This window comes from Gouania willdenowi, chromosome 5 (genome assembly GCF_900634775.1).
Source record: "Gouania willdenowi chromosome 5, fGouWil2.1, whole genome shotgun sequence".
Taxonomy (NCBI): domain Eukaryota; kingdom Metazoa; phylum Chordata; class Actinopteri; order Blenniiformes; family Gobiesocidae; genus Gouania; species Gouania willdenowi.
Window position 1 is genome coordinate 10,295,740 of NC_041048.1, and position 27,444 is coordinate 10,323,183.

At 35.7% G+C, this 27,444-nt stretch overlaps 2 protein-coding genes across 5 annotated transcripts in view; one reads left to right on the forward strand and one right to left on the reverse strand.

Annotated features, from left to right (window-relative positions):
• The first annotated feature begins 4,477 nt into the window (after window positions 1-4,477).
• rtf2 (replication termination factor 2) lies at window positions 4,478-23,827 on the forward strand. The gene is made up of 9 exons (XM_028447724.1): window positions 4,478-4,655; window positions 4,863-4,957; window positions 6,138-6,231; window positions 7,484-7,623; window positions 8,284-8,362; window positions 21,512-21,622; window positions 21,771-21,813; window positions 22,066-22,122; window positions 23,531-23,827. Exons 1-9 carry the CDS (start codon window positions 4,587-4,589, stop codon window positions 23,719-23,721), a joined length of 879 nt encoding a protein of 292 aa, XP_028303525.1. The 5' UTR covers window positions 4,478-4,586; the 3' UTR covers window positions 23,722-23,827.
• Window positions 11,545-27,444, reverse strand: part of gcnt7 (glucosaminyl (N-acetyl) transferase family member 7) — a 46,491-nt gene continuing 30,591 nt past the window's right edge. The window contains exons 2-6 of one of the 4 annotated variants that reach the window (XM_028447720.1): window positions 18,467-18,597; window positions 14,252-14,525; window positions 12,782-13,523; window positions 12,518-12,610; window positions 11,545-12,060 (exon numbers count right to left, since the gene is read on the reverse strand). In XM_028447720.1, coding sequence (XP_028303521.1) covers window positions 11,768-12,060; window positions 12,518-12,610; window positions 12,782-13,523; window positions 14,252-14,509 — 1,386 coding nt within the window. In that variant the 5' untranslated portion in view covers window positions 14,510-14,525; window positions 18,467-18,597 and the 3' untranslated portion in view covers window positions 11,545-11,767. Of the gene's footprint in view, window positions 12,081-12,517; window positions 12,611-12,781; window positions 13,524-14,251; window positions 14,526-18,466; window positions 18,801-27,444 lie in introns of those variants that run through there. The other 3 variants (XM_028447723.1, XM_028447719.1, XM_028447722.1) reach the window with 3 other exon arrangements.

Here is a 27,444-nt window from a genome sequence, read left to right on the forward strand (position 1 = left end):
GTGATTTCCAGTACAACTAGTTTATACAAGTGATCCTTCTTATAGACTTCTATAGTAAACCATTGCCTGATTAGTTTAATTATATATATATATAAAAAAAAAGATTGGATTGGATTAGGTTAATAAGAAAAGTGCAACACACTTCTTAACACATGTTTTTCCACAGAATGCTTCTGGTCTGACATTATTTTTCTTTGAAAAATGTAATTGATTGTCACAGGTCCAAACACATTTTGAGGTCAAACATTTCTTTACAAATGTACACATAGGCCTGCTGCTATTTCCCCTTTTGTGCCTTCATAAATAATCTGGTAAAGCTTTCACTTTTCTGTTCGAGACAATTTCCTCAAGGTCTATGCAGATATCCTGAGAGACTTCTGGATGGAGGCAGTATGGTTTTCCTCTTTAGAAGAGCTTTACTCTGGTTAGCTCTGGGGGCCAAGGGTCCGGCTCTATCAACTAGCGCCAATGTAAACACAGCAATTCCTCTCCAATTAGAAACGCTAAATGCATTGGACTCGGTGCAATTCCAGCACCACTCGATGCAATTAATTCAGGCTTAGTCTCCACTGGCTGCTCTGGATGGTTGGGATGGTTTAAGATGTATACAGTTATAGTTGAAGGCCAATCTTTGCATGTCTGATTGGGCAGGTTGGACTCATCATGGAAGTATAAACATGAGGTTGGACGGGCTCTTGGTGGTTGGGGTTTTCTCTGGGTCACCCGTGCTGGGTAGCTCACTAAAGGTATGTGCAGAGTGGAGGTCAAGCTGCTTCTTAGTTGTCTAAATTCGTATTGTTTTATAAAGACACAACACAGACAACACATTAATACAAAATCCTGATTTTAAATGAGAAATTTTAATGAGAAAATCAATGTTTTTTTTGAAGTTTTTTATTTATTTCTTTTTCTTTTTCTTTTATTTTCCCCCTCTTTTTTCCACTTTTTTTCTTTTTGAAGTTTTTTATTTATTTATTTCTCTTTTTTCCCTTCTTTTTTTCTCTTTTTCTTCTTTCTTTCTTTCTTTCTTTCTTTCTTTCTTTCTTTCTTTCTTTCTTTCTTAAGAGAGAAAAAAAAAATGGTCACAAAGACCAGAAGTGTAAAGAGAACTGATATATCCTACTCAAGTAGAAGTAGTGTTACTTGATCGCAAGTAAGTCATACATAAAATACTCATGTACAAGTAAAAAGTATCTGAAATAAATAGTACTCAAACTAAAAGTTACTAGTTACTTTCATCCTCCCACGTTTATTATTGGTAATAAATACTGCAACGGTAACCTTGCATACAGTAAATATCTCATGTATAAACTCTCTAAAAAATCTTGCACAATTGGAACTTCATTTATTTTCCACAAAGATATCTGTATAAAATAAAAGGTTTGTCAATATGTACAATTATCCTTTTTAAAAATAAAATAACACCAATTAATTTAATACAAAACACAAAAAAAAAAAAAAAAAAAAATACATCAGGCTCTAAGTATAGCTTAATTTAACTTTAAAACAGTGCCATGCCAAATGCGCCATGTGGGTAACAACATACGGTAATAGGTAGAAACCCCAACCTGAACCCAAGAAAATGGTTGTGCGTTGTTGAGAAATGGCACGACTAAGAACATATGAATTATGTTCAATGTGCCATGTAATGGAAATAAAAAAAATTATCACTAACGGTTGGGTGCAGAAATGTAACTAATTACTTTACTTCTTTTAAAACACAGCAAAATCTGCTTTTTCATAGGTGAGAATGTATTCTAGCTTGAATTTAAGTCAGTTCTTTAATACTATAATAAGCCAAACATGCAACTCAGGGATAGAGGATCATTGTCCTGTCTTTCTTTTGTGTCCACTGCACATTGACTCTATTGTGTATGTTGGAGGTGTAGGTTTGCACAATCAGCCTGGAGGAAGGAGGGGGTCCCGCCTGTCTCCAAGATAGTTTGCTAACAGAGCTTTCACTCCAATGCCTTTAATGAAAATCCATACGAAACATTTAGCTCCGCGTGAGAGAAGAGGGGGAAATTCAATAAGACACATAACACAATTTATAAATTGCAGGAAGAACCAATCGAAACAAAATGCAGACAAAAGGGAAACAGCGTTCACGATTTCGTTTGTTAATTCAGCAAACATTTCTGAAACCACTTCCTGTGTGTAGCCATGATTAAAAAGGAAGGGTGAAATGTGTTTTCTCGGACAAAAATCAGGTGCAGAGCGGTGTTTTTAAACTCGTTCTTCTTTTGCGCACATGATATAATCAGCCATGCTGTGAGAGATGTCTCCACCGAGGTATTCCCCAAACTAATGGTCGCTCTTGGACAGCATCATCGATAGTAAACTAATCTGTAGCCTGTGAGGCACAGGAAACAGATCTCATTAGTGCTCACTGAACTATCTTCCAAGAAAACTTTCATCTTTAGACCACTCTGACAACAGGCCTAAAAGCCATGCTAATGTCACTTACTAGTTCTTGGTTTAATGGCTAACTTAAAATCTGTCAAAGATGGATGGATGGCAAAAGAGTAACGTAATCACTCCTCTCTCTCTCTCTCTCTCTCTCTCTCTCTCTCTCTCGCCATTGTGTTGCCTATGTATTACTGGGAAAAATTTAGAACACTTTACTTGAATTTTTATACATAAGGCTGACATGTACTGTCAATATCTGTCTATAGCATGAAAAAGGTATCATGAAGGCTGTCATTAAACGCCGTTCGTTAAATTATGACACCTTTGGAGCTATGTTGGCATTTTTTAAAATTAGGTCAGGGGTCTGCAACCTTTACCCTCAAAGGAACCATTTTGCCTCATCTCACCTGGATTAAAGTTCTCTCGGGGCCAAAAAAAACCCTTCTCAATGAAGACAATACAGTGTATTCAATTCTATACAGTTAAAATTATATAGAATAATGTTTGATTTAATTTGATTTGATTCATATTGATCATGTAAATGGAAACTTAAAAACAGTATGAAATAAAATAAAAGTATCTTGCATTTTCAAATTGTTATGCATCTCAGTTTACATGAACGCAATGTTATATAAAGAAGATTAGTTTTTTAGTTAACGTATTTGAAAGGCTACAAAAAGTTGATTTTCATGATTTGATTATGTGGTCAACACATGCTAATTGCTAATTTCTTGCCATACATAAAGCATGCATTTTTAATTATTTATTTCAATAGTTTTTTTTTTTTTTTTTTAAAGCTATATAGGTAGCCATTGCAAAAGAGTCAAAGACCCATATTAGGCTCCAGAGCCGCAGGTTGCAGACCCCTGAGTTAGGTGGAGGGATCTTGTGGGGTTAGGGTTATGGTTTGGGTTAGGGTAACAAACAACACTTAATGACAGCCTTCATGACACCTTATTCGTTCTAATGACAGGTGTCCTGTCATAATAATGACAGCATAATATTAGCTTTATCTATAAAACTTCAAGTAAAGTGTTACCAAAAATGTGGTAATGTTTCACAAATGCAAATACACGTTTTAAAGGCTCCATTTTTTACTTGCAATTTGTTCTAATTCTAGTCCATTTAATGTCATTCTATCTCCTTGTATACTTGTTTCTATAGAAAAAGCAAAAACAAATGCTATTGAAAACAATGATTTTTTTTTTTGCTTGATGTTCCTCAAAACTTTAGTCTGAAAAATAGATTTAAATTTTCATTCAAAAATATTACATTCTGAAATGCTTCCACGTGCTTTTATCCATTAAATCACAGCTTGAGTGCAGGATATTAGACAGAGATGTAAATGTAAGATGTTGGTCCCTAATTTAGTTTCTCTTTTTCTCTCATGTGATAAAAAATCATGGAAAGAGACATTTAGTACATGTGTCTCACTAGAGAGTATAGTATGTACATTTTGAAGCTTTTTTTTCTCTCAGTTTATATCAAAATATATAGGCTAATGTAATTTTCTTTGGCAAACATTTGTTTTTACTTTGGCCAGATATGGAGCTTTTTTGTGTATTTCTAATATGAAGGAATGAACAATTTTGCGCATACTGGAAAATGATAATACATTTATTTATCTATTGGTTTCGTTGACACCCACATACAGTTAAGGTTTATATGCCTGTAAAGGAAATGCATTGTAAGGCAACAATGAACAGAAGATGTCTTTTATATTTTAATGCTTTATACCTGGATCACAATATATTTTCACTTGACAGAAAAAAAGTTTCCAAAAGTCACTGAACTAGAAAAAAAAAACATATTGACAGACAGACAGGTAGAATCGTATTTTTCCACTTTAGAATGTTTAATCATTCATTTTTTAGGGTTCATGATGTTTATATAGTAATTAGAATAAATATTGAATATGAAGAAAATATCAGCGTCGTAACTTCAATCTAGAAAGATAAGTATTATGATGCTGTCATCTTGTGGCCAGAACTATAAAACGCTCTGTTCATGCCTTTATTACTTGAACCACTATAGTGCGTCATCTGTTGCTAAGGAAATCTCGCGGGTTTTTTCGAACTCTCGTTGTGTGCTTCAAGTCAGGACGCTTCCGGGCTGTTAGCTGTTATTTACGGACCAAGCTAACTTTTTTCATTTCACTTTAAACATCAGAGTTCACGATGGGATGCGACGGAGGCACTATTCCCAAAAGACACGAGCTGGTGAAGGGTCCCAAGAAAGTGGAGAAGGTTTGCTACGTTTTTATTAGCCCTGTTTTTTAACTAAAGTATAGAGTCATGTGATTGCTAATGCTAAAAGGCTAATCGGTTGTGTCTTCTCTAATCGGGACAAAGCATTTTTTTCCTTTTAGTTAGAAATATTCCTTGTTTCAAACCTTACTTATAAGATACGAATCATAATCGACGTTTAATAGTTAATGTTTTGGCCTCTTACAGGTTGACAAAAACGCTAAACGAGCTGCAAGATGGAAGTACTGCGCTCTTAGCCAGGAGAAGCTCAGACGACCTATCGTTTCCTGTGAACTGGGAAGGTAAGATATGTGTGTAATGACATGTCAGAGCTTGGATTACACCAGTGGTTTCGAATTGAACGAATTATATTGTCAGCGCTTTAGTTAAGTGGATAGCAATTCTGCTTTACACAACGAAAGCCTGTGGTAGAACCCTGGTGATGGACCTGGTTCTTCTATATACACAAGTGCATGTTCTAATTCCAGCAATGTGATTTTCTCTTCTTTTTTGCATAATATTTTAAGGTTTCATTTATTCAGACAAGTGTTCCTTAGGAATTCCACTTTGATCTCCACTTTGTTTGACTGACAACTGCCAGTCTTCATCAGAGGCGTCTGTTGATCGCTTTGGTGCTACCTTGACTTCCGCATAATAATTCCAGCAAGATGATTTTTGTTTTCTTCAGTAATATGTTAAGGTTTCATTTATTCAGAAAAGTGTCTATTGATACGGAAATGTATCAATAGCCTTTTTGGACTATGGGTACGTGTAATGTGCCTGTGTTTTGTTTTCAGGATGGCCAAGTGGCTTAAGGTGTCTGACTCAAGGTTTTTTTTCCTTGTGCTGCCATGGGTTTGAATCCCACTTTTGTCATATATATATTTTAATTTTAACATATTTAACACGGCAAATTCCACCTTTAAAAATACATATATGGGAAAAAAAAAAAAAAACATTTTAGGGTATTTCCTGGGTTAGGGATAGGGTTGTGGTTAGGGATAAAATAAAAAAGTTAGTTAAAAATAAACTTGTTAAATTACAACTGACGGAACTTTAAGTCACGTGGTGCACCTATCACTCACCTAAACTGGCCAGTGAGGGGTGCTGCTATGCATAGAGTGGCAGTCTGTTGATATATATTCGTATCAATAGCCACGGCCATGAATGAAACCTTACAAAATATATATATATATATATATATATATATATATATATATATATATTTGCATGTTCTGTCAGTGCCTATGTGGGTGTTTTATTCCAGAAACTCCTTTTTTTTTTTTTTTTGCACTGCACTAATTTGCAGTCCAAACCCTAACTTCTCGTGTTGTGCTTTGCTTTGGATAAAAGTGTCTGCTAAATGAAATTGTGATTCATTGTGATTGTCATTTTTAAATTCCAATGTGTGATAGTAAGCCTGCCATAACTAACCAAATCAATGCAGCTTACCCTGAGAGCCATCTCTGTGTTGTGTTTCAGGTTGTATAACAAAGATGCCATCATTGAATACCTTCTAGATAAGTCTGCTGAGAGGCCCAATGTTGAAGCTGTGACCCACATCCGTGGGATCAAGGTTGGTTAAGTGATCATTTTTAAAAAAAAAAATAAAAATCATACTTTGTAGAAATGTTATTTGAAATATTTGCAAAGACGGACACATTAAAAAAAAGAATATATATATATATATATATATATATATATATATATATATATATGTTTTTGTTTATAAAGATAGTAACATATCTAATGTAAACTATTTTCAATGAACCAAGAAATTTTCTGGCTTTTTAAGACAGACATTTGGCTGAAAATAGGTATTGTACGTCAAATATTAGTATTACAGGGTCCCCATGGTCATGAAATTCCTGGAAAAGTTATGGAATTTGAAAAACAGATTTTCCAGTCTTGAAAAGTCATGAAATGTTTTAACTGTTTTGGAAAAGGTTATATACCCTATTTTATTTTAATGTTTAAAATATTTTAAACATCAGGCATGTTAATCGTTATCTCAAAGGGAAAGTGCTGCATATCGGCAGCATAATTGAGTGGGAATCACGAGATAATAATTAGTGATAGACCAAAAATTCGCCAGATATTATCGGCCGATTTTTGTGTTTTTTACGTGTTTCGACATCGGCCGATGCGGGCTGCTGGGTACGCCGATCCGCATTATTTACAGAGAGCAGAAATATTTTTTACTTGTTCTATATCATGTTTTTAATACTTGTTAAATATTTTTACTTGTTGTTCTACCTCACCTTTAATTTCAATAAATGTTCCTTTTTTAAAAATTGAGATTTATACTATTTGTTTTCATCATTGTGTAATTTTTATGATGTAAATTGAGGGAGCAAAAGTACTATCAGCTCAAAAAAATCAGTCTGTATTGGCCATCAACTACGGCTGATGGAAAAAAAAATTGGTATTGGCATCAACCCTAAATATCCCATATCGGTCTATTCCTAGTAATAATAATAATAATACATACATTTTATATAGCGCTTTTTTGGGAACTCAAAATCACTGTGCTTAGGTAAGATCACTTCAGCTGGCGTACTCTAAAAACCAGGAAATGCATACGTAAAAAAAAGATCTTAGCTTCAGAACTAAATCATGGAAATTTGGTCAAATATTTTGGAAAGGTTTTGAAAGATTATTGTGAAAAAAGTGTGGGAACCCTAGTATTATGTTTTTATATATGAAACATAAGCAGTGTAACTAGGCTTTTTTATGAAAAAAATGTTTGCATGCAAAAACAATAATGACTGATTTAATACATGTCCAAATTGTAATTGCTCCTGGCTTCTTATTACTTTTCTTTGTAGGACATAAAGGAGCTCAACTTGACTGATAATCCTGAATGGGAGGGAGAGAGAAGAAACACCAAAGGTGACCGATATGAAGACATCCACTGTGGCATGTTCATTTGCCCTGTGGTTGGACTGGAGATGAATGGCAAGCACAGGTACACTCTTTCGAGCCAATTTAAACTTTGTAATACTTAGTAAATTGCAATCATCATTCATTTAATTTAGATTTTAGTTTTAATTACAAATTGGAACCTGGGAATATATTTTTCTAATGAAAAATAGCTGAAAGAGGAGACTCATGGATATCTTTCATCTTTAGACATGTATTAAATGATGCAGTAGGGAAACCAAACACTCACAGTTTAATGTTCTAGTGTAGTTTGTAAAATTATTAGAAACCTGGATGTGCCCATGTTTTTACTTTGTGTATCAGTGGGATTCAAAGACCTAGTTATACCTAAACGTTAATAAATTAAAGCTTAAAGCAGGTGCTGTGACCTGGCTATGGAATGAAAAAAAAAAAGCATGATTCCCTGGATTAAATCACTAACACACTACAAGAATATATGAACAAGCATCATTAAATTATGTCATTCAATGTTCTCTGTGTTTTTGATGTCAACTCTCAACAATGTGTGTAGTATAAGTACTTTGACATGCTGAATAATTAGTCTTTGCAACAAAAGCATGTGACAGAATTGGCTGTTATCAATGAAATTCATTTGACTTAGAATTGTTTGGTGAAGATATGAAACCGTTTATATATACTGTAAATCCAAGAATCTCATGAATCTATTTGTTGTTTTCCTTTTCAGGTTCTGTTACCTACAGACCTGTGGTTGTGTATTTTCTGACAGAGCTCTGAAGGAAGTCAAGACAGAAATCTGCCACAAGGTGAGGGATTATCATCTATTTTTAACTTTTTTTCATCTCTCTCTTGATGCTTATCTTCAGCTTTATATGGTTATAAAATTAAAAAAAACATGTCCACACAAACAAGCATAAGCAATAATAGAAAGAAAATGGCAGAAGAATTAGACCTAAGTTTTAAGATTTCGGGAATGGGAGCGAAAGATCTTGAACTGTCTTGAACCTTTAATTGATGGGTTGATTCAATGATTGTTTGAAAAAAGAAGTTACAGTATTTATTAGAAATATTACATTTTTCTTGCAATTATGTTTTTCTGTGTAATTTATACAAAAAGTAGCAAAGAAACACATTTATTTTTTGGAGATACAAACAAAGTTCACTTTTCAAAATCATAAACATAACAATCACTTTAACTTAAAAGATGGATAAAATTGATAATCTATTCATTTAGATAATAATCTATTTTATGCATAGATAATAATTTTTTTTTATCGATTAGGCTTAGCCGAAGTTCCAGATCAAATAGAATTTCTTTAAACTCAAGGGGAACTTCTGTTCAAGTTCAAAGTGAGATCATCCACAGCAAAAAGAGTCGCCTTTCCTTTGTGTGTGTGCTTTGGCAGATATTCCAAAATGTGTTTGTTCATTACTTTTAATGCCTTTGATGGAAGCGGATGCATGTTCCGCTCATTCTCCACCGATTGTTTTAACTAACAAAAAAAAGTCATGTCCCCGAATGACCATGAATAGACCCACGTGGGAGTTGTACAAAAGCTCTACAACTTTATTTTCGAGCTAAAGACGGTCGTATTTTCCCAAGCAAATTCTATTTTAAGGTAGGGGCCGGCTGCTCTTCTCAAAGTATGTCACATTTGTCTATTGAGATTTTCAGAAATAGGGCATAATAAAACCATGAGAAAAAGCTACAGACTGTGGGAAAAATTCTCGGTTTTAAAAAATAATACATTTTTAGTTCATTGAGCTTTTTGTGAGGAATTTAGTTTACTGTTTGCACGATGTCCAGTGGATTTATTTATGGCTTCAGGAGATGAGCAGACATTGGTCAGTCTCAATGGGCATTGTGTTGTTGTTGTTTTTTTAAAAACTTAGCATAATTGTATTAGCCAGCAGTTTATGATATATAATAAATTACAAAATACGTAAGAAACTGACCATATCTAAGCAATAAGTGATCTTCATTTTAAATTTTCTAGGTTTTGTGACCAAATTCTATTAAAATAAAGGAAATATTAAGTCATAATTTGAGGAAAATGTAACCATTTGGCAAGAATTTTGAGTTTTTTCAACTGTTATTAGTGACGTGAACTCCCGGTTGGGAAACATTTCTCTTAAGTAAAACAAAAAATCTGCCATTATATCAGATTTGGCTTTGTTTACTCACTCCAGCAAATTTAGTTTTATTTTGCTACTCACTGGTTACCTTTTGCCTTCATACTATTATTCATCTTTTCTTCTTTAACGTCGTAATCCTACCATGTTTTATGTAATGCTCATACTTGTGGGGCACTTTAATTGTTAGATGTTAGATTGAAGAAAAAAAAAGAAAGATATTCATTCTTCTGGTTTTCAACATGTGGTATATTTTAAAAATTGTCATGAATAAGTGAACAAGTTAGGCTAGTAACTTAAGTCGTTGGTAAATCTATTTTGTGATGGGCTCTATTGCAACAATACCGTGTTTGTGTACGTGTAGATTGAAGCATTGCAGTGCACATTGTTATTTTTGGTGCTGGTATTCAACATTGTTTAAAACTCACCGGTGCTTCAAAGAAAGCATGAAGGGGTCAGAGAACAGTGGCAGGAATCCCTCTGTAGTGAGCCTCTGGTGACGCTGAACCTTGTTATTTCTGGCTCGAGCACTTTGAGTCACGCCACCAGTCATTTAGATGTAGATCAATAGAAGTGATGCACAGATATTTGTTTTTCCAATTAATATAATAACCGATAATCTCTGGCCCATAATTAAAGAAAAAAACTTTATATATATATATATATAGTACAAAAATACTTTTTGGATATTGAGGAACTAAAATATATATATATATATATATATATATATATAAGCTCCTCAATATCCAAAAAGTATTTATTTATTTTTTTTACTAATCTTTCTTACTTGCATACTTGCATACAAAGAAAAAAAATCTATCAAACTATAAGCTAAATCCACTTTATACTTTGATTGGTTTTCTTCCACATGATCAACACTTTTTCACATAAAACATAATAATGAAAACAAAATGCATCAATTAAAATTATATATATATATATATATATATATATATATATATATATAATTTTCTCCCACTAAATAAGCAATTAAGTTGTATTTGACATGCTACTATTTAACTGTTAGGCCGTAAACCAAAATGGAATTGAAAAACATTTAATCTTTTATCTACTGGAAGATTTTTACTCTTCTTCCAGAATATCTGCATTACATTTATTAGTATGTGTGATGTTTTCCTCAGACTGAGAGTGTCCCACATGTTTTGGTTAGGTTAGCGCATAGCTCGCTAGCTAAGCGGAGTCATAGGTTGTGTTTGAAATCGCATACTAACATACTACTACTCATACTAAGTCTGACGTCAAAATGGGTATGTTGTGTGTTCACATTAGCTAGTATGGAAAGATTGAGTGTGCAACAAATACCTGGATGTATACGATATTGGGTCATTTTTGAAGTATGCACGGTGGGCACACTAGTCATACTCAACCGCCCCATGACGCGTTGTGAGGGGAATGTAAAATCTTCCTGAGACCGGCATCATGCTAAAAGTCAAACAACAACTTTTCAAAACAAAATTGTTTTCCATTAGTTTTTTGTAAATAGGGCTCTTGTTTTGAAGCTAACAGGAAGTTTAGTCAGTAGAACATTGGTGGCTCTCTGAAAATCTCCAAATTGTCCGAATGAAACGCACAATAGGAAATTTGGGAGGTGGTAGTAGAAGAGGCGAATCGAAATTTTCTTGAATTCCATCAAATGTTAATGTCAAAATTATAGATCACTCGTGATGTCTGCTAGCGCGCACAGTGAAAGTTGCTTTCTATATTACATATGAAAACCGAAAAACAAGCAAATTCTCAAATGTTTCTCCTTGGCACAAACTGGGAATAGTTGAAAAGGATAATGTCTAATCAGGTTTACACCTTATATTTTCTGCATTTTGAAATGAGAGAAACATTTACCAATTTACAAAATATTTTATTCATTTTTTGCTGCTCATAAAGTTGTACAATTAGACAACATACATCAAAATAATGGGAATTTATTAAAATTTGACCAATTTCAAAGTTCTTAAATAGGAAAGGAATGCACTTATGTATATATTGTTTCATAAATATCATACAAAAACAGACATGTACAGTTTGGGAAATAAATTAACACATGCAGCTCCACAGTTCAGTCACCCCGCCCCTCTCAGTTGTGTTTTCTCCCAACTCAACAAAGACAGCCACCGAATAAGTGGAAACAGTTTGCTGCTGCTGCTTTGTGGTTTTCTCTGTGTGGCTAACAACCATGATGGCTTTATGGGAGTAGTTGCCTGGTTCAGCACCTTGTTTCTGTGCCACTGCTCCAGACAATCCAGGGCCTCGGGAAAGATTTTACTTCCAAACTTATTGGCGAACATATGGTTTCCTTTGATGATCCATGGCAGGTCTTCTACTCCATAGACACAAATATCTCGTACGTAATGTCCTAAAAAATCAAAAACAAAACTGACATGTCAGTTACTGTTACTGCCTTGCTTTAAAGCCAAAAGTTTTTTGTTGAATTGGTGAAGGGTCACGCTGAATGGAGTTAGTGACTCATGCTTGGTACAGGTCTGGCACTAATAAATAATAAACATTGTGTGGACAAGAAATAACATTTTATTTAAACGACTGATTTTAATGAGGTATTATATCGGACCCACAGTAATATTCTGACAGCTATGGACACGCTGCTCCCCCCCCCCCCCCAAACTTATTAATTTTGACATTATGAAGCACACCGTTTATATTGGACATTGATCATGGGTTACAAAGCAAAGAATGCACTCAATAAAGCTTTAATCGGGCCTAAAAAAAAGACCTGACTGAAGTGAAGCTGATTGAAAGTTAACATCACCCTTGCAATTTTGACATTGTATAAACTTTACAGCAATGTAATGTACCTTTGCATCCATTGTGGACAGATCCCTCTTGATCTCTCCACTTGATCGCCCGAATGTCTCCTGCCCAACCTCCATTGATGTAACTGCCTGGAGCTTATTTATGACATAGGACCAGACAAAGTTACTAATTAAAACTATTACTTTTCATAACAGTCAACATTGAGCTTCTGATTATTGCAAAAATGGGTGGTGGTAAAAATACATTCCTAAAGTTCTTTGCCAAGGTGTTTGTGTGTGCGTGTGTGGGTTGTGTAATAACATTACCTTTGATGTGGTTGAGCGTCACCCAATAGTGTTCATCTGGACTATAAGTGTCTTTCGACCACTCTAAAAAGTCTCGAGCTATTGGACTTTCTAGAACAAAGTCAACAAATGCTCTAGTGAGAGCGTAGTATGCTGTTCCAAAGTAAACTTGCAGATTGTGTGGTGGGGGGGCTTTTTTTAGGCCATTTCCTTTCAGGGCCACGTGTGACCCTGTGATCTCCTTATACTGCAGTTTAGTCCTGTTCTCCATAGACACTGGCTGTTTGATACCAGGCGTCATGTTTCGGTCCCTCCACTCTTTGCTCTGCAGGTACTGTACCAGTTCCAGGTTACTTTTGACTGGGAAATCTTGTCCACAAAGGTTTACCACTTTTCTCCAGCGAATCTTGGACTTCACCAGGTCCTTCATGCAGTGCAGGTCAGCTTGTAGGCGAGAAAACCCGCCATAGGTCACTCTCTCACTGCGGCTAGAAAGAAAGGCATTATCAAAGCAGCTAAGTAGTCCTTTTATGGCTTTCTGATACTCCTTTGGAGCCTTGGTGTCGATATGAATGCAGTAGACGTTCTGTGGCATGTAAATTGCCCGAAACATGCGTATAAAAACCTCCAACTCATTGTGAACCGTCACAATGAAAGCTAATGGATAGTCTTCCTCTTCTGGACTCAAAGGCTTCGTGATAAAATGTAGGTCTGTGGGTAAATTTGAACACTGCAGACCACTCTTCACAATATAGCTTTTCACCTGTGAAAAAAACATTAATGAGCATAATTTGATTGGTCGAGTTTTGTCTTTTCTTCGATATCAAACAAATGTGTGGAAATAGTTTGATTTAAATGGGTACAGCCAGCAGATCTTTAACCTAAAACTTATTATTGATACAAATTCACAATAAATTATGAAATAAATATCAAAAGTTAAAACTCAGGAGCGTGAAAACTTAAATATTATGCATTGATCAAATTGTATCCTTAGGATTGGGGTTGCTAATGATATTTGATCGACACAATTAGGGGTGTCTCGATCCAATATTGGTCTGATATTAGCCTGGAAACGAATATCTGATTCAAATTTCTGGATTTTTTTATTTTTTTAAATTTTTTATTAAATTCATTCTAAATTCTTTTATTTAATTGTAGAATACTGTAGATATTATGTTAAAGGTAAAAAATTATGTAACCAATTTGTTAATAATAAATGGGTCAGTTTTTCTCATACCTACTGTTGCTGACTATTGTTCTCCGTTTGAGTAACATCATTTGATAAAGCTTTTTCTAACATTCCACACTACAAAATAAGTTATTATTATTATTTTTTAATTAAAGAAAAGAGAGAGAGAGAGAGAGAGAGAGAGAGAGCAGGTGCTGATACGCAAAGTTGCAATATCGGTATCATATCGGAAATGAAAAAGTTGTATCAGGACATCCCTAGACACATTTAGCACATCATAAGCAAAAGAAAGAAATACGTACTTCACAATCCCTGCGGTCCCATGTTTCTTCATCTGTGCCAGGCAGAATTTCTTTACAGTCGTTGGGAAAGGCTCTACACTTATTGGTTTTGTGGCTGTAAGCCTGTGGGCTGTTTAGTTCAGCAGGCATCATTGCTTTAAAATAAATTACTAAACATATAATGATACTAATCCAAATGCACAACAGAAAATGGACTTTTGTGCCTTTGAGCAGGGACATCATAGCTCTTTTTATCTGTAGTCCCCAGTTTGGCCACATAAGGAAGAAAACGCCCCTGAAAGAGATACAAAACGGTTGATTACCTGCATGTTTACCATGGCATCTTTTTTAAAGAAGTGTTAGTAAAGTAAAGTTATGGTATTTTAGTTTGAGTTTTATAGTAGTTTTGGGTGAGGTTTCTAGTAGAAGTATTGTGGTTGTAGACTTTGGTAATAACCATGTGGTCATTGAGTCTCCTTGGAGAAGGGCAGTTATCAATGGTATTCCCCTTTTGCATATTCCCATCAAGAGCTAATAGATCTTGCTCTTTCCCAAAGTTGCTTGGATGAGATGCAGCATTCCAGAGAAACTGCTGAAGAGGAGAGCAACACGTGTCAGAGTGAAACGGAGCAGGAGGCAGAGGAAGGAAGCCTGGAGAAAGTCTTAAAGACCGACTCTCCTGTCTGTTATCATTAGCTGCACGTTTGCTCAATGGCCAATAAGATGAAGGAGCTTGAAACCTGGTGACTACAGGCCTGTAGCCTTTAGCTTCCATCAGGGTTGGGGTCAATTATGTTTTCAATTATCCATGTTCAATTACAGTGACCAGCAATTTTTTCCAATTACAATTAAATTACAATTATTTTTTGTCCTTAAAAAGTCAATTACAATGTTGTGTTAGCTTTATGTTTGTATTTCTTATGATAAAGGGTCCTAAATCAGCTGTAAAATACACTGAAAACAAATATCTATCATCTAATTTATTTCCTATCTATTGGTTACCTTGTGAGGCTCCCAATCAATGAAAATATAGGTTTTAATATTTTTGGTGTGGACGTCTGAGCTTTTTTCTGTCAGTACACCCCTCGATTTAAATTTTTTTTAAATGGTAAAATGTGGGAAAGCTTGACATGAAACATTTAATAATTAACTACATATGTGTACAACTGTACTGTACATAGAACTGTAACAAGGTTCCCCAGTTTTTGCATTAAATTATAATTGACAATTTTTATAGATTCATTTTCATGTCAATTACACAGTCAACTATCTGAACTCAAATACCATTTCATTATGATTACAACAGAAAAATATTTGTAAAACTACAATTATAATTGCACCATAATTTTAATTGATTTATCAATTGCACAATTACATTGGTAATTGACCTTAACCCTGGCTCCCATATTATGAAGACTTTTGAGAGACCCAATTGAAGGGCCAGAATGAGAACCCACATGGATGGTTCAGATGGGTACATGTGATCTGATGTGACTTTGGCATCATCCAATTATGAAAAGATGAGAGGATGCAGGTGCAGTCAGCACTGGTCTCCTGGGTCGTAGACTGGCCATGCTACCTTGGTGTGGTGCGTTGGGGGCAGGGAGCCTGAGTTTGGGATTGAAACCGGCTTGACAAACTTCTTAAAAAGCTCTGCTGTTGGTGATGAACTAGAGACAGTCCATCAGGTGGCTGAGATGAGATCGCTCAGAAAACTAAACAGTATTTTCATTTATGAATCTCACCTCTTGCACAACCTCAGGCTGTTTCAACAGAGTATCGTCAGGGTTCAGCTCAGGGCAGGACTGAAAGGAGTAGGAAGTTTTTCCTCACTGAATTATTTTATTGAGCTGTAGTAGAAATGTTTCTATCTCTATGTTTCTTTATATTCAGATATTTTTTGTGTGATGGTGAGGTTCGGGGGTATGTTTTTGCTGCTGCTGTAACACTACAATTTCCTGCAAGGATTAACAAAGTTATTTCTATTCCATAATCAGATGGATCCCTAAGGAATACTAAACATGTGGGCTAGAGCTAGTTTATACAGTCATGAATGTAGTCTATTAATAACTTTTGCTTCAAAATGTATTAGTGGAGCTAACAGTTCCTTTATTATCCAGAAGAACTGTGTGAGATTTTAACTGTTCTATTACACATTTGCATTTAAAGGTAACAGTCTGTTAATACACAAAGTGAAGTCGTGTATATATGTAGTTCTTCTGTAATTTCAAGAATGCATATGTTTCAGTGTTATACTTTTACCTTCCACTCCAGTTCTTTTTGCAAATGACTAAATTAAGTTGCGTTTCCATTACCCTCGGAAATGCGCAAAATCTAAATAGCGCAATAAAAACTGGTAATGGAAACACCCAAATTTAAAAAAAGACCACAAATATCACAAAAAAGATTTTACACTTTTGAGGAGATATTTTAGTTGTTTGATATTGAAATGTGTCGCGCCATGGAAGCACAGGACGTTCCTGGTCACATGACCACATCTTTCTGAGTAAACATGACGCAGTATGTGTGGACAGAAGAGGAGACCAGAACATTTCTTAGCGTTAAATTATTAGACAGTAAACAGCAAAGGAATACAGAGTGTTATAAGGTGGTTCTGAGCGTCCGTCTTCCTGCACCGAAGTCTCGCGGGATGAGATTTCACGGGAGTTACGAGGTTCCAGCCCAAAACAACATTCAGTGGAAACACGTTCAAAGCGTAATTATACTTTGTCGACATTTAGAAATAACTCTTTTATTTTGCGTAAATCTGTAATGGAAACCCAGCTAGCTACAGTCTTAGAAAAAATCCAGTATGAACAGTATTGTGACAGGTTTGTTTTGTCACTTTCATTGACTGTTTTCTGAATCATATCTTTTCACATTTGTTTTTTTCCACTAAGATTTACATAGTTGTTTTTAACATATTGTACGTGTTGTGGATGTGTACGGCAGAGAAAGCTGAATATTATATCGGGCCAAAAAAAAAATTGCATGTTGGTTTGCCTAATGTTAGTTTTTAAAAAGCCTAATATTTCAATATTTCCCACCGGAATTATAAAAATAATATCTTAACATTGCTTAGTTTTGCTTAAAATTGAATGTCACTGTGACTGTTCTGCTTTTAATGGTGATGCTTCTGATTTTCTCTTCTGCTTACATTTTGTTTAAACTGCTCCACAATGTTTGACAAAAAGGGTTTTTGCAAACAAGAAAAAGTCTGAAGATTGTATAAGTTATGTTTACTATTTTTTTTTTTTTTTTTAACCTAAATAGTAGACAAAGCTCAGTAGTAGTGATCAAATAGTCAATGAATTTTGGAGCTTTGGGCAAAGTACAATAGATAGCATTGCAAAAACAAGCTGTCAACTCTTAATGGGTGAAAAGCCAGAAACATTAAGTCTGAAACTTTAAGGTCTGCTTTAAATAAGTGTTTATTATTTATTATTATCTTTTCATCTAATGAAGAAATAATTGAAGCTGTGAAGCAATATACCTGTTTTTGTATAAACGCCACAGTCTGAAGTCGGTAGACAAACAGAATCGAGCAGGTTTTGCCCCTTGAAACAAGCTGGTATCATTTGCATAATTTTTGTATAATATAGGCTATATTTGATGTTTTGTGAAGCTTGGATTTGTTTGCCAAATCAGTTAAAAGCTGACATTGAACTAAAACCTGCCCGCAAAAGTAAATTTAGTCCTAGCTAAAGACTGTTACTAGTTTTGATGCAAATTTATAATACATCTAAGAAATCAAAAAGCATTTGTTTATTTATCTATTTATTTTAGATATTTGCTGCTTATCATTTTTATTCCATTTTGATGCGTTTTTACGCGCAAGGTTCATGTTTTATTTTTATAATTTCACCACAAAAATAAATGCATTACTTTGATTATCCTTTAGCAGAAGATAATATAGAGTTTAGATTATGACTAATTTAAGTATTGAGTGTTTCTATATATTGCAGTTTTCTCAAAGATAAACAATAGGAAAGTCTAGCTAGCCCTCTTGGTTCTGATGCTCCTGTGAGAAAAGAACTAATGATACCAACCTCCACTGGGCAAATGTTGTAATATGTAATATGTTTCCTAATCATCACACATTATGCTACGACTGCCAATACCGACACCAAGTGGGAAAAAAAACAGTGTTGCGTTTTATTAGCATAAAAAACTGAGCGTCTTCCATCAGTGTAGCACATGTAAACACAAGCCTGTGAACCATTTGAAGTAACTTACCTTTTAGTTGGTTCCTCTGTCCTCCGTGTGGTGAAGAGGTCAAACTTTACATATCAGCTCCACAAAGCAGTGCTGCTAAAGTCCTTTTGGTGAACAGACGTAATCCCCGTTGGCTTCATCAGTAGCATCAACTGCAACCAAAGCAGAGTGTGGAAGATGTTCCAGCTATTTTCAGTTGTGTAAACAGCATCTTAGATTCAGTTTGTTTCAGGATTGGTGTTGAGCAAACGTCTGTCTGTGTGTTTCCTAAGCTCAGCTCATTGCTGATTATAAGTCACTCCTCCCATTCAACCCCATGAGATAGTGACAGTCTGGTTACCAACAGTAACACCCTGTTTCCCGCCCTACACATGTTCATCATCATCATTCTCTCAGCGGACTTCCATCTTTGTTCTACATTGTGATTTAAACGGGCTCATTGCTTCTGTAAAATATGTTAAACATGTTAAAAGCACATTTATTATCCCATCAGAGGATGTAAATAGACACGTAGCCACATTGTTTACTGATGAGATGAGACTCGTTTACTTGCTGGTTTCCTTGGTGACCTGTTTGTGTCATTTGTGGAGTGAGTGACTTCAGAGCAGCGCTGAGTTTGTTTGCTGCTTGGTCAGCTTCTGAGATTAACATCTCTTGTGTTGAACAGAGCACATGTTCACGCCCACTGAGCTCACAGCAGCAACACACAATGACTCCCCCGCTGGTCTCTGTCAGGGGACTTTTTTCCATTTCTGTTGCATCCTTTGCATCTACAATTTGTTTTAGGAAGGCACCAACTGACACTGGCCACATTTACATGGAAGCTTTAATTCCTCTTTAAAGCAGAATAAAAGTTAATTCCTCTTTAACCTGACCTTGTAAACAGTTCCGAATTAAACTTAAATCCGAATTATGTGGCTGGTTTATTCCAATTTTAATTCCGAATTAGATAATTACTCTTTCTTGTAAACATTTAACTTGGTTAACGCCGCTTTAAGTTAATTTGGGTCGTCTTGCGCGACTTGCGGCGATGACACGCTTGTGATGTCATAATCCAAGATGGCGGCGGCCCGGACTCCAGCCTAGACTTTTCAATAAAAGCCTTAAAAGACATGGATATAATGAAAAGAGCAGACTTTCACACGGACACACACAGACTTATTAAACACACCCGATAGACATGATACATCATGTTCATCCCCCTGTCCAATCAGAGCCTTCCCAACCCCCAGACCTAAAGCAGAATTAACTAAAGCCAAATAAACCGGTTTTCCATTTAAACCTCAGTTCGGGAATTACTATTTCTATGTACACACGAAGCAGAACACTTGAATTCTGAATGATTTAATTTGGAATAACTAATTCCGGAGGATGCGTACAGGCAACAGGCTAATGTATTTCTTTCTCAGTTATGCATATTAAAAAGAGTTTAAACAAGTCCCTTTTGTGTCCAAGTGTACAAAAATTATTATGATGATACCGATTAAAAAGGGAAATAACAACAGAAAAGCCCCCTGGTGTTTCAACCAGAGTAGGGGGCTTTTCTGTTGTTTTTTCTTTTTTTAATCGATACATCACACCTCAGGGGACCAAAATCACAGCGCTGGGGGCCCGTAGGCTCAACATTGCTGGCGCGAACCCTGTAACATCATGTTATTCCCTGAATGGGAATAACTGGCATTTTTAGTGGAACATCATATGATATTTGTTCCTCTTTACTAATCCGCTCTAATTGTGGTACTTTGTGTGTGCTTCTTTAAATGTCCCAATCAATGGGATTTATTTCTGCTCAAAAAATTGAATCTGCTCTTTTTCTGTGTGTTCTATTTCTGTTGTTAATAAATCTAATTCTGTTCATGTTTGACTAACTGAATTATCCTCCTCCCCCCCTTCCACCCTGCTTCAGAGTTCACTGTGTTTTTCCAATTATGCTTTATGCAAATAAATGGTGGAAAATTCATGTGTTGCTGCACAGCAAAGATTAGTTTTTCATTGTATCAAGGTTTGGTTTCAGCAGTTTTGTTTGCATGTAAAAACATTTTCACAGGATAAAGGATCGTCCACCAAATGATTTTTGAATATTTCCATTTACAAGATAAACAACCATTGCTTTGCAAAGCAAAGGACGGCAGCCCTACTCCTGTTTTCACACCCAAGCATCACTCGGGCAATGTCCTAATGACTTTTGCATATACATTTAAAATAGAAAACACTATGATTTGGGCTGCAGGTGTCAACTATTCATTTTTAAGTATTTTATTGAAGATTAATAGTGATTAACAAAGTGAGTGATTTTTTTTTAAAAATTTTTTTATGTAATTTAAGTTTCTGAGTTGAGACAACTATGTTTATAGTTCAGTTTAATTCTCTTACCCTTAGGGATGGGAATCGAAAACCGTTCCCTGTAATCCAATCCCTAGAAATCGTTTTTTGCTTGCCTGACGATTCCGCTTATCGGTTCCTCTTACATCGCAAATACATAACGATAAACTCCTCCAGGTCCTGTATATTGTGTTTATGCTAACACTAAGTGAAGCCCCTTCCACCATATAGTTATTTGCTGTTCACCGCGGAGAATCCACCTCCTCCACCCACAGCTGTTGCTACGCTACTCACTTCTGGGTTCTGTACACTTGCGCTAAACTTTCTTCTTGCACAGACCTCGTTGCCAGTTAATGTCCTCATAACAAGTAATCAAGTAATCAGACACGGGAGACGGACTGGTACTGATTGTTGTCTTTAGTTTGATCTTTCACACTGGTGCACACACATGGCTGATGACGTCACATGTAACAATGGGGACGGAGTCTCTGAAGGTCCGTTTATAGAAATGTAAACAAAGAGAGCTGATATTCCTGCATGAAATTGAAGAGACAAATAATATAATAGAGTTAAAGCAAACAAATCCATTTGTATTATTTAATTCCCTCACCCAATGAGAATTGATAAGGAATCGAATTGATAAGGAATCGAATTGATAAGGAATCGAATCGATAAGCAGTATCTATAATGAAATCGGAATCACTAAATTCTTATTAATATTGATTCCTACATTGTTTGTTTCAGTGTGGTGATCCATTCAAAGATGAGGACCTTGTGGTGCTCAATGGCACAAAGGAAGAGGTTGATGAGCTTCAGGAGAAGATGGAGGAGAGACGAGCCAAAACCAGAACAAAGGTAGGCTTACTTAGTATTTAGATGGTGCTCTGTTTTTTTTACATTTAAAAAGTCATTGTCTCCGATCTGGTTAGATTAACATTTTTTCACAAATAAAGTAGCTTCTTTTTGTCTTATTGGGTAATTATTTTTCTTTTTTTTTTTTCAGAAATCCAAGAAGACCAAGGCTGTCAAGACTGTCCCTGCAAAAGGTATGTGTGTCAGACTGAGTTCAGACTTTGTTTGGACATAAACAAAACCAATACAAAGACTTTGTCTCATTTATCTTTCCTGAAACCAAAATACAGAAGAGCTGTTGATGCATTTATGGGCATATGTTATACATCAAATACAAAAACCTAAAAGTTGTGTTTTGTAGTTAAGTTTGTTGTTTTGTCCTGAAGTTACAAGTAAACAAACATAAACCTTTCCATCATATATTTTTTATTCTCGTCTTTCCACAGAAGACTCAAGTTCTCCACCAGTGGAAGCTGCACAGGGGAGCCCACTTGAAAATTGTGGTACCCAATAATATTTGCTAATAATTCCATTCATTATCCTTCCAGCTTCAAACTGCATGCCTTCATTGGTGAAATGTTTGATTTATTCCTCAATAGCTATTCATTTTACAATAACCTCTCTGAGATCCTGAAAACAAGCTCAGGCTTGGTCACCCTGTAGCTGGCCACCTTTGATGAGGGTGTCTATTGTTAAAAAGGCCAAAACACCCCCTGATGATTCAAAGGAACTCAAGTGTTGATGTGTCCCAGAATTAATTTACATCCTTCCCATATCTGAGACACAGCTCCCACGCCACTCTCAAATGGTAAACCTCATGTTACTACCATCTTTTGGCACAAAGGACAATTTAACATCACGTCCCATGTATAATGATTCTGAATTGTAATAGCCAGGTTTCAACCCATAGAAGGCAGTAATTCTTACATTTAAAATACATCAAATTGAAATACTTGGACTTAAATGTTAAGAGTTGGACCAGGATCAAACTTCATTCCCAAGTACATTTGATTTCAGCAACAACAAAATAAATTGAGTCTGCTATTCTCGTTTCAGACTAGAATATCTGAATTATGAGACCTTTGGAGCTATGTTGGCATTTTTTGGGTTAGGGTAATAAACGACACTTAATGACAGCCTTCATGACACCTTATTCATGCTAATGACGGGTGGCTTGTCATAATAATGACAGTGTAATGTCAGCCTTATGTATAAAATGTTTTAATAAATATGGTAATACATTTCCTATTTTATCTTTTTTTTCTTTCTGAAAATATCCAACTGTATTGATCTTGTGATCTATTTAAGGCCAATGCTGCTCATGCTTTTTTTCCCATTTTTTGTTGAAGAGTAACTAAACCCCTGCTATCTCCTAACCTGCCACTCAGAGGGAAAATCAAAAATGTCCCATGGGCGGGGCTCCTGGAGCAGTTAAGACACACCCACTCTACTATGTTAACTAGCTACTCATTACTCAATATGCCTCTCTTCTCACCACAGATTCTAGAGCCCTCAGGTGCTAGTTTTTATAAAAGGGGCGGGGCTAACAGTGCTTGTTTGTGATGCAAGATGGTCCCAAAATGTCACATGATCTTGTTCTCAGCCAATAGCAAAAATCAATTGTAATATCCTGGTTTCAACCCATTTACACTCACTCTGACATTTTACAACAAAATATGCCAAATTGAATACTTTGACTAAGATAAGAGAGTTGGACCAGGATTAATCAACAGCACTACTTCATACACAAATACATTTATATTCAGCAGAAAAAAGTTTTGGGGTTTAGTTCTTTAAACAAAGTTGTGGTTTTTCAAGTCACCGTGACAGTGGATCTGGTTTATCCTTTTAGTCATGTCATTAATAATTCTTTGTCTTTCTTTTCCTCCTCCCATCTTTTTTCTCACCCAGCTGTAGCCGGGCCGTCGGGATCCTCCACCAACGATGTTAAGACCCTTTCAGCTTCCAGCATCAAGAGATCGTTCCAGGACATGCAGGGAAAGTCTGAGGCCTTTAAGTCACTGTTCACCACTCACAGCTCTGCCAAGCGCACCAAAGACCAGACATCCAACTGGGTCACTCACACCCCTTATCACTTCTAGACCTTTTTATAGAGGATGACGCTCCAGCTATGAGTTAGTCTATCTTTTCAAGCTACAGATATGTACCTACATAACCTCTAATAAAGTGGCTGATGTGTCGACTCATTTCCAATTTTTCTCTTCAGTCCCCAGATGTTCAGTGTTTACAAGCTTTAAACATTTTCAACATTAACTGCTCCCTTGACTGTTCACGCTCTTTGCAGCGCAGCCTAATTCCTCCCTCATGGATCCCTCTGCACCTCAGTGTTCTCACTCCCTAGTGCTTGGAGGATCAATGCTTTGGCTACTGATTGATATCTGCTGCCACCTGGTGGACTGCGATACAGTGAAGAGCTTTGTAACCCTAAAGCGTCACTTTTTAAGCATATCTGACTTGTTTTTCCCTGTATTCTGGCTTTTATTTCTTTTGCATCAAATTGTGATTTTCATGACTCGCTGACCTTTGTTTTGTTTTGACTGGTTGTCTGTTAAAACATTCTTTGTTCTACTAAAAGCTCACTTTACAAAATCATATTGTTTTTATTTTGCGTGAACTTGATTTTGTAATAATATTTAACATATTATTACAAAATTAAGTTCACGCAAAAGAAAAAAAATATGATAGACAACTTTTTTCAGAAAATTTACTTGAATCTCCTAACATGCTTCAACTTCCAACTGTCAGTCTTCATCGGAGGTACCTACTGTTTGCTTAGAAGAGTCCCAGGTGTGGGAGAGTACAAATGTTCCCTCATCCCTGTCAGTGTTGATGTTAAATCTCCACTTCCTGATCTCGATCTTTCAAATTTCTAAGTAAATTTCCTGAAAAAGTTGCCTGAATAAATGAAATCTTCACACAAAAAAAATTCAAACACCTTAAAACAAAGATAAGGATATAGTAAGGCCTAAAAACGAGCCAAAAAATTAAAACCTGTCAAAATGGTGTTAGCGCTTTAGTCGGTCATAAAAATGGTGAAAAAAATCAAACGCCTCAAAACATAAGTAAAGCTATAGTGAGGCGTAAAAGTGGTATAAAATAAAATAAAATTCAAACGCCTCAAAACGGAGGTAAGGCTAAAGTAAGGCATAAAATTGGGTGAAAAATTTTCAAACACCTCAAAACGGAGGTAAGGGTTAAAAATCGGTGAAAATTTTTCAAACGCCTCAAAACGAAAGTAAGGCAGAAAAATGGCAGAAGAATTTTCAAACTCCTCAAACCGGAAGTAAGGCTAAAGTAAGGCATAAAAATGGCAAAAAATTTTCAAATGCCACGAAACGGAAGTAAGGCATAAAAAAGGCAAAAAATTTTCAAATGCCACGAAACGGAAGTAAGGCATAAAAAAGGTGAAAAAAATTCAAACGCCTCAAAATGGAAGTAAGGCTATAGTTCGGCATAAAAAGGGGCGAAAAAATTTCAAATGCCTCAAAATGGAGGTAAGGCTATAGTAAGTCACAAAAATGGGCAAAAATTTGCAAACGCCTCAAAACGGAAGTAAGGCTATAGTATGGCATAAAAATGGCAAAATCTTTTCAAACGCCTCAAAAAGGAAGTAAGGCATAAAAATGACAGAAAATTTTTCAAACGCCTCAAAACGGAGGTAAGGTTATAGTAAGGCATAAAAATGGATGAACATTTTTCAAACGCCTCAAAACGGAGGTAAGGTTATAGTAAGGCATAAAAAGGGGCGAAAAAATTTCAAACGCCTCAAAACGGAGGTAAGGTTATAGTAAGGCATAAAAATGGGTGAACATTTTTCAAACGCCTCAAAACGGAAGTAAGGCTATAGTAAGGCATAAAAATGGGCAAAAAAATTTCAAACGCCTCAAAACGGAGGTAAGGCTATAGATCTGCGTAAAAAGGGGCGAAAAAATTTAAAACGCCTCAAAACAGAGGTAAGGCATAAAAAGGGGCGAAAAAATTTCAAACGCCTCAAAACGGAGGTAAGGTTATAGTAAGGCATAAAAATGGGTGAACATTTTTCAAACGCCTCAAAACGAAAGTAAGGCTATGGTAAGGCATAAAAATGGTGAAAAAAATTCAAACGCCTCAAAACGGAGGTAAGGCTATAGTAAGGCATAAAAATGGGTGAAAAAATTTCAAATGCCTCAAAACGGAGTTAAGGCTATAGGAAGGCATAAAAATGGTGAAAAAAATTCAAACGCCTCAAAACATAAGTAAGGCTATGGTAAGGCAGAAAAATGGCAGAAAAATTTTATAACTCCTCAAACCGGAAGTAAGGCTATAGTAAGGCATAAAAATGGGCAAAAAATTTTCAAACGCCTCAAAACGGAGGCAAGGCTATAGTTAGGCATAAAAAGGGGTGAAAAAATTTCAAACGCCTCAAAACGGAGGTAAGGCTATAGTAAGGCATAAAAATGGGCGAAAAAATTTCAAACGCCTCAAAACGGAAGTAAAGCTATAGTTAGGCATAAAAAGGGGCGAAAACATTTCAAACGCCTCAAAAGGGAGGTAAGGCTATAAGTAAGTCATAAAAATGGGCAAAAAAATTTCAAATGCCTCAAAACGGAGTTAAGGCTATAGTAAGGCATAAAAAGGGGCAAAAAAATTTCAAACGCCTCAAAACGGAGGTAAGGCTATAGTAAGTCACAAAAATGGCCAAAAATTTTCAAACGCCAAAAAAACGGTGGTAAGGCTATAGTATGGCATAAAAATGGCAAAATCTTTTCAAACGCCTCAAAACGGAAGTAAGGCATAAAAATGACGAATTTTTTTTCAAACGACTCAAAACGGAGGTAAGGCATAAAAATGACAAATTTTTTTTCAAACGACTCAAAACGGAGGTAAGGTTATAGTAAGGCATAAAAAGGGGCGAAAAAATTTCAAACGCCTCAAAACGGAGGTAAGGTTATAGTAAGGCATAAAAATGGGTGAACATTTTTCAAACGCCTCAAAACGGAAGTAAGGCTATAGTAAGGCATAAAAATGGGCAAAAAAATTTCAAACGCCTCAAAACGGAGGTAAGGCTATAGATCTGCATAAAAAGGGGCGAAAAAATTTAAAACGCCTCAAAACAGAGGTAAGGCATAAAAATGGGTGAACATTTTTCAAACGCCTCAAAAACGGAAGTAAGGCTATGGTAAGGCATAAAAATGGGCGAAAAAATTTCAAACGCCTCAAAACGGAGGTAAGACTATAGTAAGGCATAAAAATGACAGAAAATTTTTCAAACGCCTCAAAACGGAGGAAAGGCTATAGTTAGGCATAAAAAGGGGCGAAAAAATTTCAAACGCCTCAAAACGGAGGTAAGGCTATAGTAAGGCATAAAAATGGGCGAAAAAATTTCAAACGCCTCAAAACGGAAGTAAAGCTATAGTAAGGCATAAAAATGGTGAAAAAATTTCAAACGCCTCAAAACGGAGGTAAGGCTATAGTAAGTCACAAAAATGGGCAAAAATTTGCAAACGCCTCAAAACGGAGGTAAGGCTATAGTTAGGCATGAAAAGGGGCGAAAAAATTTCATAACTCCTCAAACCGGAAGTAAGGCTATAGTAAGGCATAAAAATGGGCAAAAAAATTTCAAACTCCTCAAAACGGAAGTAAGGCTATAGTGAGGCAGAAAAATGGCAGAAAAATTTTCAAACGCCTCAAAACAGAAGTAAGGCTATAGTAAGTCATGAAAATGGGCAAAAAATTTTCAAACGCCTCAAAATGGAAGTAAGGCTATAGAAAGGCATAAAAATGGTGAAAAAAAGTCAAACGCCTCAAAATGGAAGTAAGGCTAT